This window comes from Dendropsophus ebraccatus, chromosome 9, assembly GCF_027789765.1.
Source record: "Dendropsophus ebraccatus isolate aDenEbr1 chromosome 9, aDenEbr1.pat, whole genome shotgun sequence".
Taxonomy (NCBI): Eukaryota; Metazoa; Chordata; class Amphibia; order Anura; family Hylidae; genus Dendropsophus; species Dendropsophus ebraccatus.
This window is the reverse complement of record NC_091462.1, coordinates 54631566-54644483: the sequence shown is the minus strand read 5'-3', so window position 1 is coordinate 54644483 and position 12918 is coordinate 54631566. Positions and strand designations below refer to the sequence as shown.

General features: G+C 41.8%; 2 protein-coding genes across 10 annotated transcripts in view; one reads left to right on the top strand and one right to left on the bottom strand.

Annotated features, from left to right (window-relative positions):
* CYP20A1 (cytochrome P450 family 20 subfamily A member 1) overlaps positions 1-805 on the bottom strand; it is a 27291-nt gene extending 26486 nt beyond the window's left edge. The window contains exon 1 of the mRNA XM_069983368.1: positions 525-805. Coding sequence (XP_069839469.1) covers positions 525-596 — 72 coding nt within the window. The 5' untranslated portion in view covers positions 597-805. The remainder of the gene's footprint in view (positions 1-524) is intronic.
* LOC138801011 (alpha-aspartyl dipeptidase-like) lies at positions 301-12918 on the top strand. Of its 9 annotated transcripts, none has more exons than XM_069983369.1 (9): positions 301-567; positions 2519-2660; positions 4346-4434; positions 7300-7374; positions 8573-8652; positions 10386-10559; positions 10679-10738; positions 11667-11749; positions 12682-12918. In XM_069983369.1, exons 1-9 carry the CDS (start codon positions 417-419, stop codon positions 12755-12757), a joined length of 930 nt encoding a protein of 309 aa, XP_069839470.1. In that variant the 5' UTR covers positions 301-416; the 3' UTR covers positions 12758-12918. The 9 variants fall into 9 exon arrangements, with proteins under 9 accessions (XP_069839470.1, XP_069839477.1, XP_069839475.1 ...); XM_069983376.1 differs by having other exon boundaries at positions 305-407; XM_069983374.1 differs by having other exon boundaries at positions 449-533.

The window sequence follows — 12918 nt, the reverse complement described above, 5'->3', positions numbered from 1 at the left end:
CCGTTATTTGCTCTTATTTTTACCTTGGACAAATAGCCATAAGGTGGCTATGTGCAGTGGTTGGCAAACCCCAGGTCCTGTTTCATAGTGCAATATGTAGTGTACATACAGAAGCAGGGACTCATCTTCCTGGTAATAAACATTAATATAAAAGGAATTACCGACAATGTGTTTCCTTAATAGCAGCGTTCCCCGACCCGTGGCTCTTCCAGCTGTTGTAAAACTACAATTCCCATGATGCCTGCTCAGACTTTGCTGCTGGGGCATCATGGGAATTGTAGTTTTGCAACAGCTGGAAGAGCCACAGGTTGGAGAGAACTCTAAGCTTCGCCTCCCCTTCCTGAATAGCAGCCCAGGGGGAGCCATGTAGTCACCGTCTACTACAGCAGCAGCAGCAGCACACAGGGGTGAGGGACATGAGTACAGGTGGCGACCACTGCTCACCCCAGTACATCACACACAGCTCCATCCTATCCCTACAGCCCACAGAGACGAAGCCGCCAGCAGAAGCCCCCCGCCATTACCGGGTACAGGTACAGCACGGCTCCCACCAGGATAAGGAGGAAGGTGACAGCGAATATAGCGAAGTCCAGCATCCTCCGTCCCGCAGCCCTGCAGCCCTGCAGCGCGGCCTATGTGTCAGGAGCTGAGCGCAGCCCACTCGGCCATCGGCCCCGCCCCCTTCCAGCCAGGAGCAATCGATCTCTCCTCCCGCATCGTCGTGGAAGTCGCTGGCGAGTGACACGTGGGTAGCGGGCGGGGGAGGAAGCGGCTGGGGGCCTGTGCTCTGTGGGACTGAGGCGGTGCCCGCCCGACACTAGTGCACAGCAAGTCGTGGCTTCTGGGTGCGCTGAGACTTGTAGTTCCACAAATAATTACGTAGAGTGTTTGTGGCCTCTGTGTATCCTTCGTGTTTTGCTCTATGCTGCGGTAATGCGACTTGTTCCTGTTTTGAGTTTTCATAATTAGGATGCGACAATACTAAACATTATCACGATTTTTGCTGTCATAATTTTCTGTCAGGTGGTAATAAAGTGTCTTCACAGACGCCATGTATAGCAGGGGGAGATATCACAAACTGTTGCCCATAGCAACCTATCAGGGCTCAGCTTTCACTTTACCACAGCTGTGATAGCTCTTATTACTCTGCCATATAGTGCAGCACTGCCACTAAGTGTAGCACACAGTAGTCATGCCAGGGCGGCATCCAACAACTGCTATTCACATGCCCAATGCTGGGACTCTAGTATGCTGGAGCTGCCCCATCTCTAGTGGTATCATATGACAGGTATATATATATATATATATATATATATTAGAGATATATCTTGGAGAACCCTGTGGATGTGCAGAAAAAAACAACGGTAATGTAGTCAATAAAGAAACATATTACTAGGCTAGAGTTCATAGCGGATTTCACGCTGCGCATAAGGGCCAGTTCACACTGTAATTCCGCGGCAGAATCCCACTGTGTTTGCTCAGTGTGAACTGGCCTTATTGCAGCAAATCTGCTGCGATACTCATTACCATTAGAGTCTACAGCCCTGCATCCTCGCAGCAGATTTTACTTCTGCTGCAAGAACATAGTGGAAGCTTTCTTTAACTACTTATATGCTGGGCTGGTAGAAATAATAAAGTCACTGTGCTTACCTGCTCCCGTTTCTCTAACACACTCCCGTCTGCGTCTTTTGGTCCCGACTAGCTGACAGTCCGCTCAGCCAATCAATGCGCTGACCTGTCACAGCCAATGATTGGCTGAGCTGTGAGCCAGAGAAGCAGGCGGGAGTGCGGGCAGGTAATGTATTGACTTATTTTAAGCCTGGCAGTTGATGGGTTAAGTAGGCAGTAGCTACAGAGCCATAGGCCATGACAGTACAGAGCAAGGTAGCAGATTTCGGTGCAAAAGTCACAGCATGAAACATAGGTGGATAATGAGGGCAATCTGGGCTACTGCCCGGGGCACAATGAGATTGCCCCATTATAATAACGCCGCTGCCGCACAACTCTGCCCCACCATCCGGTCCTTCCAGGGATCCAGTGCTGCTCATCATTCAGTGGCAGCACTCCTTGGAGGCGCCACTCCTGCAGGAACCAGGTTCCACCGCCAGTACTAGGGGAACCTGGAGCTGTGCCTCATCCATCATAACCAAGCCCTGACTACCTACTGCTGTCTTTATAGCAACTGCTTCTTCATAACTGGCTCTTCCCTTTGTCTGCCATAGGATGAAGAAGCACAGGAGGCTTAGGAGCCCCTATTCTTGTATCCAGGGATGACCACAATTGTTCTGGTCATGAATACAGTATACTCTCCTATCATGAAATAGTTGAATAATAATATTGTACAGTACTTTTCGGTTGTTAACCTTTGGTCTGTAGAGGATAGCATGGTATTGGGGTTAGATAAGCATAATCCAGTCTGAAAAATGGGAACTTTATTGTGCGGAAGCTGGACTAGCTGATGTCAGCAGTTATATGTTGTTAGTCACAGAACTTTAACCTTGTATGTATTTCCCTACAGCTCACATTCGCTGCTGCTTCTCTAGCTCATACACTCCATTAATGATGTCTCTGAAGCGACTGCTACTTATTTCTAACTCAACACTGCATGGCGGAGGGTATCTGGAGCACTGCCAAGACCACATACAAACGTTTTTAGGGAAGTAAGTGAACTAAATTTGCTGATTTGTTTGTCCTTGTTACTAATTATCAGACTGCTTCCATGATGTGTACAATTTATAACTAACAGCACTTGCTATGTACATTTACTTTATAGTTAATGCTATGCTGTAAGAGTACTTGACATAGTTATTACTATCTCATTATGGCATATTGCTAGCTTGTGCAGTTAATTTATAACCAGTAGGTGTTCCATGCCTGGGACTCTCAATGAACATATGAATGATTGTGTAGCATCATGACCCCTTTGCTGTTTTCTGCACATCCGGGTGGCCAGGAGAGCCGTTTGCAATTTAGAACACAGAAGAGGATGCACTATATCAATGGTGGATTCCCTTTTTTCTTGCAGTAGGCAGGTCCTGTGTTCCACAGCAGCGAATAAGGATTTCAAACTTTAGAATGTGGATAAACACCCTAATGCGCCTATATATACACCTGAGTACCCCAGGTACTCTAACTGGAGCGTTAAAGTAGTTAGGGGTGCACATCAGGTGTATATAGAGGTTGCAGAAGATATATGTGATCCAGCATACTGATGGTATGTACTGGTGGGCCAGCTCTTGCAGCTTAGTTAATTTTTCTTGGCGGGCCAAATATAACTACACCCAAAGGACCAATGTTGACAACCCTGGCCTATACCATTACACAATCAAATAATGACATTTTACAACCAGTGGCAAAAATCAAAGAAGCCCTTCACTTAGAGGATGGCCCTCATCCTTTTTACTTTATAGCAAATACACATATCACAGAGATAACACAGTATTTAATAGCTGAACATTCTGGATTAATAGTGTTTTCCAGATCAAGTAAAGGAAAAAGTCAGAAACTGACTTGTCTTGTAATTTGCATTTCTAGAACTAATTCCAGGGCTTGGCTATTTAAAAGAAAACATGTCCCTAGCTGTCAGTCTAACAAGACCGGCTATCAGCTGATTTATGACAAGGCTTCATACTGCAAAGTTGATCTATTAACTGTTCCAGTTTGAACCAACCTAGTGAAGAATATTGTTTTTCATTAGTTAAAATAACTTACTTTCATTTGTATGAAGCAAGAATGTTCAGCTAATAAACATTGTTTTGTGTTATATCTGTGACTTGTGTGTGGCCAATATTCATAAGGAAGCATATTGTAGAAGCCAACGGATTGACGGAGAAGCGGACTGAGAGCTATAGGACCACCCTAAGTGCACCAAGCCACCTAATTTACATATGTAGAAAAAGAAAGATTTATCATCAATAGGGCATTCCTTTTATAAAGATATGGGGGGAGATTTATCAAACATGGCGTAAAGTGAAATTGTCTTACTTTCCCCTAGCAACCAATCAGATTCCACCTTTCATTTTCCAAAGAGTCTGTAAGGGATGAAAAGTGGAATCTGATTGGTTGCTAGGGGCAACTGAGCCAGTTTCACTTTACACCATGTTTGATAAATCTCCCCTCATGGTCCCCTGTGGTATTAGAATCTGGCTAACCTGATACTAGATAAATTCATTTACATGTCTCATCTGTGCAGACAATAACCACATCATAAAAATGTGTGCAGCAAAGCTGTATTGTACATTGCCTTTGCACATCAAGCCGTGATCCATAATATTTTTTTCTGAGACTATAAAAAAAATGTTTTAGTACCACATGTTAGTAAATGCTGACATATATTTTTTTTCAGGCAAGTAAAGCGAGTTCTTTTTATCCCCTATGCTCTCCATGATAGAGATGAGTACGCTAAAATTGCAAGGCAAAAATTTGAGAGTTTGGGTAAGCGAAAGCTTGTCTCTAGATCCATCCACTGTCTTATTGTAGGTTTGATCAGAAGGTCGGTAGTTGTCGAAGCTTGCTGTTCTCGGAGAAAGTTGTGAAATGAGAAGATGCTCCAGGTTATAAAATACTAAAAATAAAAGTGAGATTGTATTTTGGATTTGCATAAATAATTTCATAACATTATCCAACCCCATATTTTTTATTTTTACAAACAGCTAATTGTGTAAAATCACAAGAGTAGTAATAATCACTTGCCCCTGCTGCTCCCCCGCAACAACTTTCCTGTTTTCCACACTGATCTCTTTTCCCCTGACTTAGAGATGTCACATGACTGCTGCAGGGAGTGACTGGGTGCAGCACTGCCCAATGTGGTGTCGACACATTACTGCTACACCCATTCATTAGCAGCAGCAGTTAACGGTGAATATGCCATATAATCTGTAGAGCCCGGTATACAGAGACTGATGGGAGACAGGGGAAATGTCAGCTTGGGAGAGAGAGGTAATTGGCAAATCTTACTACTTTTTTTTATTCTATACAATTAATACCTTTTTTTAACATCCTCTTAAAGCGACTCACAATCTGCCTCCCCAAACCACTTGTACCTTCAGATAGCTGTTTTTAATCCAAGATCTTTCCTGGGGTCCGTTCGGCAGGTGATGCAGTTATTGTCCTAAAAAACAACTTTTAAACTTGCAGTCCTGTGTCAAATTGGCATGGCCTAGAGTACCCATGCCCTAGGATTGCACCGCCCCTCCATCCTTCCTAAATACTAGGAACACCCCCGGGCAGGATTTTTTCTATTCATCACTGAACAGGTGCACAGGTGCTTTAATGATGCAGCTCATGTGCAGTGTGCACACAGATGATGAATAGAAGAAATTGTTCTAGGAACATTGCTAATGATGAAGAGGGCGGGGAGGAGGGACGGAGGGGTGTTGCAATCCTAGGACATGGGCACTCTATGCCACGCCTATTTGACACAGGGCTGCAAGTTTGAAAGTTGTTTTTTAGGATATAACTGCAATAACTGCATCATCTGCCAAATAGACCCCAGGACAGATTTTGGATTAAAAGCAGCTATCTGAAAGTACAAGCGATTCGGGGGGGGGGGGGGGGGCAGATTGTGGGTACAGAGTCGCTTTAAAGAGTGGATTCTCACATACCGATTTCATACTTATTTCTATGGCACAATAACATCCACTTACCTCTAGTGCAGCAGCTTGCATTCTGCCGCTCCAGTCCCCTGGTGCCTGGCGACTTCCTCGTCTTGCGATGTAATGTGGCAGGCCCGCACAGCCATTCAGTGGCAGAGGCAGGACACCACTACAGCCGCTGATTGGCTAAGCTGGCCTGCCACGTCACGCTTCAAGACCAGGAATCGGTCAGACACCAGGGGACTGGAGTGGCAGAATGTGAGCGACATCGCTGGAGCCAAGGATGTAAGCGATTGTTATTGATTTCACCCTCCACAGGCATTGCCGAAAAAGGGTTCCCAGCTGGAGTACCCCTTTAAATATTTTTGCAAATACATTCATCTACCAAACTTGCCTTCTTTTACTGAAATGCTGCACTTTACTTCCAATTGTTAATAGTTTGTGGTTTAGGTTACTGACCAACACTCTGGTGGTTAGTAACCTAGACAATGAGATATCAAAAATGGGAGAAGAGCGGTCATATCAGGAGAGGAGACAAGTTTGCTAAATGAATGTATTTGCAAAAATACCTAACTTAATGTTCCCTACAAATTTAAAGGGGTATTCCACTCAAACTTTTTTATATGTTGCTTCCAATTGTGCCATTTAACAATTTCTTCCATACTTATCATCATCTATTCGACCTCTTCCTCCAATTCTTAGCTGCTGCGTTCTGCTTAAAACACAAAACACAAAAATCTGTGGGTAAGCCTTTCTCTCTCTCTCTCCCCCCCCCTCCCTTCTGAGACAGCTGATGTAAACACATCCCTCACTGGCTTTATCTGCAACATTGTAGCTTATTGGCAATGCTGGGATCACTGGGTTAATCACAGTGAGTTCATTAGCAACTTGACCTCAGATTAATGCTGCGTTTACACAGGCAGATTTATCTGACAGATTCTGGAAGCCAAAGCCAGGAATGGATTTGAAAAGAGAAGAAATCTCAGTCTTACCTTTATGACCTGTTCCCTGTTTATAGTCTGTTCCTGGCTTTGGCTTAGAAAATCTGTCAGATAAATCTGCCTGTGTAAACGCACCATAACCCTCCCAGCATTACAAAGAAGCTAAGATGTTCCAGATAAAGCCTGCCAGGGACTTGTTTACATCAGCTGTCTCAGAAGGGAGGGGGCGACCAAGGCTCACTCCCAGATTTTTGTGTCTTCAGCAGAAAGCAGCAGGTCAGAACTGGGGGAAGGAGACAGAATAGATAACAACAAGTATGGAATAAATTGTTAGTCTCACAATGGGCAGGAACATGTCAAAAGTTATGTTTTACGGGAATTCCCTGTTCTCAGGTTGTGTGTGGCATTGCAATTCAGTTTCATTGATTTTAGTAAAACAGAGCTGCATAACCCACACCCTAACTGAGAAAAGGAGTGGTGCTGTTTCTGTAAGAAAGCTGTCATGTTTTTCTAACCCCGGTAGCCAAATGTGGTGGTTATGACATCGTTTTTGCTTTTTCCCATATGCCATAATACACATTTAGGGCTGCTGTACATTTCTCGCAGCCCATAGTTGAATCACGTCCTGCATTATAAGAATATTTATATTGTGAAAAGTAAAATGTATATATGTCTCTGGATAGTGGAATACAATAATATATAAAACAGCAATCACTTTTCAAGAAAAAAAAATAAGAAAATCTGACATTATGAATCTTTTTCAGGTTATGCACTGGATAGCATACATGAAGCTGCCAATCCTGTAGATTCAATACTAGAATCTGAGGCCATATTCATTGGTAATTATTATTTTCATAGAGTAAATTCACAGGTAATGGAAAATTTCCACCAATAGGCCAAATTCACACAATGTAAATTTTCTATTAATCATGGCCGTTGTTGCTGATTTGCAACAGCAGCCATGATTAATAGAAAATTTACATTGTGCTGCAGTCTATGGAATCACAGCCCGAGTGTATACACATAGTATACGCTCCGGCTGAGATCCCTATTGGCTGCAACAAAAAATGACAGTGCACACAATGGAGAGTGCGGCTCCGGCTGCACTTTCCATTGTGTGCAAAGGTGAACTGGGATGTGCCGGCTTCCCAATTCAATAGAAATTAAAGTGACTCTGTACCCACAATCTGACCCCCCAAAAACCACTTGTACCTTCGGATAGCTGCTTTTAATCCAAGATCTGTCCTGTGGTCCGTTCGGCTGGTGATGCAGTTATTGTCCTAAAAAAAAATTTTTAAACTTGAAGCCCCGTGCTAAACGGGAGTATATGTGCCCTAACTTTGCACCACCCCTCCGTCCCTCCTCCCCACCCTCTTCATCATTAGGAATACCACTGAAACATTTTCTCCATGCTGAACATTGCAGGTCCTTAACGATCCAGCCCATGTGCCGGGCTGCCACAGGTGGAGAATAGGAGGCAATCTGCCTGGAGCATTTCTAATGATGAGGAGGGCGGGAAGGAGGAGGGACAGAGAGGTTGTGCAAAGTTAGGGCACAGATACTCAGATACTTAAAGGAGAAGCCCGGCAAAAATTTTTATTAAAGTATTGTATTGCCCTCCAAAAGTTACAAATTACCAATATACACTTATTACGGGAAATGCATCAAGGCTTCACTTCCTAGATAAAATGGTGATGTCACGACCCGACTCCCAGAGCTGTGTGGGCTGTGGCTGCTGGAGAGGATGATGACCTGAACTAGTCGCTAGAATGAGTGGGCAGAGAAGCATGAGTATAAAGCATGAGTGTTCATATCAAAGCTTTTCTTTAAAGCATGTGAAACGTTTTTTTAAGTGTCAAGTACACTTTACTTAAAGTTGTGAAGTTTAAAAAAAAAATAAAACATTTTTTTTGGCTGATTCTTTTATCATCTGTAAGACTTGTGTGTTGTATTCCCATGGTTAAACCCTGTGTATGATAAGATTAGGACACAAGTAATTGATGACTATTTTCTACATTTTTCTTTTTCTAATTACAGGTGGTGGCAACACGTTCCGTCTTCTCAAAGCTTTATATGACAATGATTTAATACCATACATCAGGAAAAAAGTGCTTGAGGTACTGTATACTCTTGAATGGGTGACACAATAAAACTCGGTCATTATCCTAATAGCATTTAAAGAATCCAATCTCCCCATAGTAGTTATGTATTAGTCCTTCAGCCTAGGGAACTGTCTGATGTCTCATTTGCTACAGAGTGGCAAATTAAGGCTTGCAAGATCACCATTTATAGTATCACCAGGTATGTGAACTTATTTTATTATTATTATTTTTACTGATGATTTACCATATAAAATAATAAGAACTACAACCTTACAAATAAACATGGTAGAAAAATAGTTATAGGGATTAGGATACGACAATGCAAAACAATTTTAAAAAGTAGAACTTTGTATTGCGGCAATCATACTGAACCTTACTGTTACTTAATGTTACTGTAAAGTTAATGCCTGAAAAACATGGATACAGCCATAGGCTATGTTCACATACAGTATTTTTGTTTAGTATTTTTCAACCAAAACCAGGAAGTGGATTGAAACCACAGAAAGGCTATGTTCACACACTGTTAAAATTTAGTGGATGGTAATTATTTGCCGTTAAATGGCGGACACCCACTAAATTTTAACAGTGTGTGAACATAGCCTTTCTGTGGTTTCAATCCACTTCCTGGTTTTGGTTGAAAAATACTAACCACTGTTGTCCATGCTGGACTATTCAGTCAGAACGTTACCTTCTGCCCGTTACGTGGAGATGACCCTGCGGATCTTTCACAGAACTTATATTACCCCCACAAGAGGCTTTAGAATGGGCATTTTGCAGTCTGATGCTTGTTTCAAATGTGGAGCACTGGGGGCTGACATAGCTCATTGTCTCTGGCACTGCCCAGTTATACAAACCTTTTGGAAAACAGTGGAGAGATTCTCAGGGTCACACCTTGTATCTTTTGTACCCTATGAAGCCCTGTGGGGGATTTTTGGCTGGATAGATCCAGTTAAATATAACTGTGACTGGGGAGCGAGTAAGCTCCTACATCTCTTGGCTGCAGCGGCACGCAAAGCCATCTTACAAGTTTGGAAGTCCCCACACCCTCCCTCTCATAGATTATCCTTGGATAAACTACTATTTCTGTTTAAAATGGATTGGATGAAGGCATCCATCCTCAAAGAACGTAGGGTGGAAAAATTCTTTAAAGTTTGGGAAACTTTCATTCCTACATTGCCTCTCCGAATTCAGGACAAAATTAGACATACCTTCCAAAATACAACGTGGTATCTTACCAGACGACCCGCCGATTTAATACAATTTTGTGGGACCGCACTGGAAACCTAACCACTTTCAAGGGCATCTTCAGGAGCATGCGGAGATCCACGGGCACTCCCCTTCCCCCTCCCCCCCCCTTTTTTTTTTCTCCCCTTCTTTTTTTTTTCTCTCTTCTTCCCTTCTTTCCTAATACCTTAATGTTATTGTATTAACAAGCTTCAGCAACCGCAAAAGGCTTTTCCATGTTAAACTTAACTGATGCAATTGTTCATAATCATAGTATTCTGTTCGTGTATCACCTATGTGCCTTCTTATATACCTGACTACATGTAAGTTCTGGTTATGCTGAAGTCTTGAATAAAAACAATTTAAAGAGAAAAATACTGACCAAATACTGTGTGAACATAGCCTATGGCTGTATCCATGTTTTCTAGGGCTGCATCCAAGAGAACAGTAATTTTTTGCATTTAGCTTTTTGTTGCTATCCAGGTAAATGTTAACTGAATCAGTTATATTCCTGCTGTTTCCAGGATGGGATCCCATATATAGGTTCCAGTGCTGGTACCAATGTGGCTACAATCAGCATCAACACCACCAACGACATGCCAATTGTTTACCCACCATCTCTAGAAGCCATAGGGTTGGTAGACTTCAATATAAATCCACATTATCTTGATGCAGATGTCAACAGCAAACATATGGGGGTATGTTTATTCACTATAACACTTACTCATATGGAATGATCTTTAGATAATTGAATCTGTATTGCTATGATCTGATTTCTCACAGATTAACTGAGATTATTTATAATTATTATATCCAGGAGACACGGGAACAGCGGATAAAGCAGTTTCATGAAGAAGCCAATACTCCTCCTGTGCTTGTATGTAAAAAGGCAATTTTTAACACACTTATGTAGTACAGATTAAAGTATCTGTTCACTATTTTGTACTTTTAATAGAGCAAATCTACATAAAATATTATTAATGGTGCGTTCACACCTACAGGATCTGCAGCTGATTTTCTGCTGCGGATCCGCAGCAGATCTCATTTAAATGACTGAACACAGCATCAAATCTGCACCATCAAATCTGCTGCAGATCCTGTAGGTGTGAACGCACCCTAAAGAGGTATTCCAAGAGGAAAAAAAACTATGCCAATAAATGCCACCACTGTTAGAGAGCTTTTTCCTAATGCCTACCACTTCCTGTGTTTTAAGGGTCAACATATACAGTTGCCCAGTCAGCCAATCACTGGCTGAAGATGGACACCGTTGCAAATGCTGATTGGCTATGTCATAAGTGTATAGGGGAGATTTATTAAAAGGTTTAAAACATACATTAGTGTAAACTGCCCACAGCAACCAATCACAGCTCAGCTTTCAGGTCTTCTAAACTGAAAAAGGAGCTGTGATTGGTTGCTGTGGGCAGGTTACACCAATGTATATTTTATACCCTTTGATAAATCTCCCCCTATGTGTTTACCCTAAACACAGAAGTGCTGCACATAGGTCCACAGCTGTTTGACCACTAAGGTTGTGGAGTGGGTGGGGCGGGGAAGCATACCTAGTTTTATTTTCTTACTACGCCTGTCTTCCCCAGAATGCCCCTTCTCTCTGATGTTAGAATAATAGTCTGCATAAGGCTAGGTTCTCACACTGTAAAATAGAGTAAATGTAAAATATGAAGAAAGTGCAACCTAATGTGCTAAATTAAAGACTATGGGAAAAACATGAACGTACTTTAAATTTTAAAAGATTTCAGTGTATTAGCAAAATTAAGTTTTCTCTAAATGCTTTTATATATTTGCAGGCTCTTCGGGAGGGTTGCATGCTATTAGTGGAAGGAAAGAAGGCAACACTTCTTGGAAAAACCAAAGCCCGCCTCTTTTTAAGGTAATATACCCTGTCTACTAGAGATGAGCGAATCTACAGTAGGAACAAAGCAAATAGCTTAATTCCTATGTGCATTCCGCTCATCAGGCTGCTGCGCTCCGTGTCGCTCCTTCCCAGGTGCTGGAAAAAGATGGATCCAGTTTCCCTGGACTGGATCCATCTTTTCGCAGGACCTGGGGAGGAGCCACATGCAGCAGAGCAGACTTCAAATGCTGTAGCCTGAGGAGCAAATGCACATAGGAAAAAAGCGCTTTGCTTTACTCCTATTGTAGATTCGCTCATCTCTGTTTACAACAAGTAGACCTTTTTCTTTTTTAATTAAATTTGAAGATAGCACTTTAGAAATACTGGTAGTAAGGCTATATTCACCCAGCATTTAAAGTGCGTTCAATTAGCGCTATTTCGCCACAAATAACAATAAAACATTGATATGTTTGCTACAATTCCCTCAAAAATATTCCTATTAAGTGAAAAATTGCAAATTTGTAGCAAAATAGCACTAATTAACCCTAATTAAATGTGCATTACATTGTGTGCGAACATAGCCTAAAGCCATGAGCTTGATTAGTTACACAAATTAAGCCTGGGTTCACACTGCATTTTTGCAGTCCGTTTAACATATCAGTTTTTAAATGGTTACTTTTAACATGCACAAAAATGTGGCCAACCATGTTTTTGTGTACACCAAAAAAAACAAAACAAAAAAAGTTTTAATTCTTATTATTTTTTTTTTTATATAATGGAATTCAATGGAAAAACAGATCCAAACTGATTGCACACAATTGGTTCTGTTTTTCTTCATAAAGTGTATACGTTAAACGGACTGCAAAAACGCAGCATGAACCCCGCCTTATTCTACTTAAATATTCAGTAAGCGTAAATTTTTCCAAAGGTCAATGCTTTCAGTTGTAAAGATCTATGTTTTATTACAGAGGTAAACCTCCAACAGAACATGAACCTGGTGAAGACTTCAGTTTCCTCCTGGATGTAAATGATTTGATTGATTAACTTCCACTTTGTAATACTGCTTTGAATGGTTTGAGCCAAGCGCAGAATTCCTTTTTAATCCCATGTCTGTAATGTCACCACCCATTCCATCATTTTAGAGAAGACTAGTTCACTAAGGGATTTCATTGTCTGATTAAAATGTGCCAAACACACAAAACAAA

Bases quoted from the DNA above. Each gene is read 5' to 3' on its own strand.
- LOC138801011 (XM_069983369.1), top strand. From the start codon at position 417: ATGAGTACAGGTGGCGACCACTGCTCACCCCAGTACATCACACACAGC. The intron at 568-2,518 runs GTGACAGCGAAT...ATTTCCCTACAG, and splicing joins CCACCAGGATAAGGAGGAAG to CTCACATTCGCTGCTGCTTC. The intron at 10,560-10,678 runs GTATGTTTATTC...TATTATATCCAG, and splicing joins TCAACAGCAAACATATGGGG to GAGACACGGGAACAGCGGAT.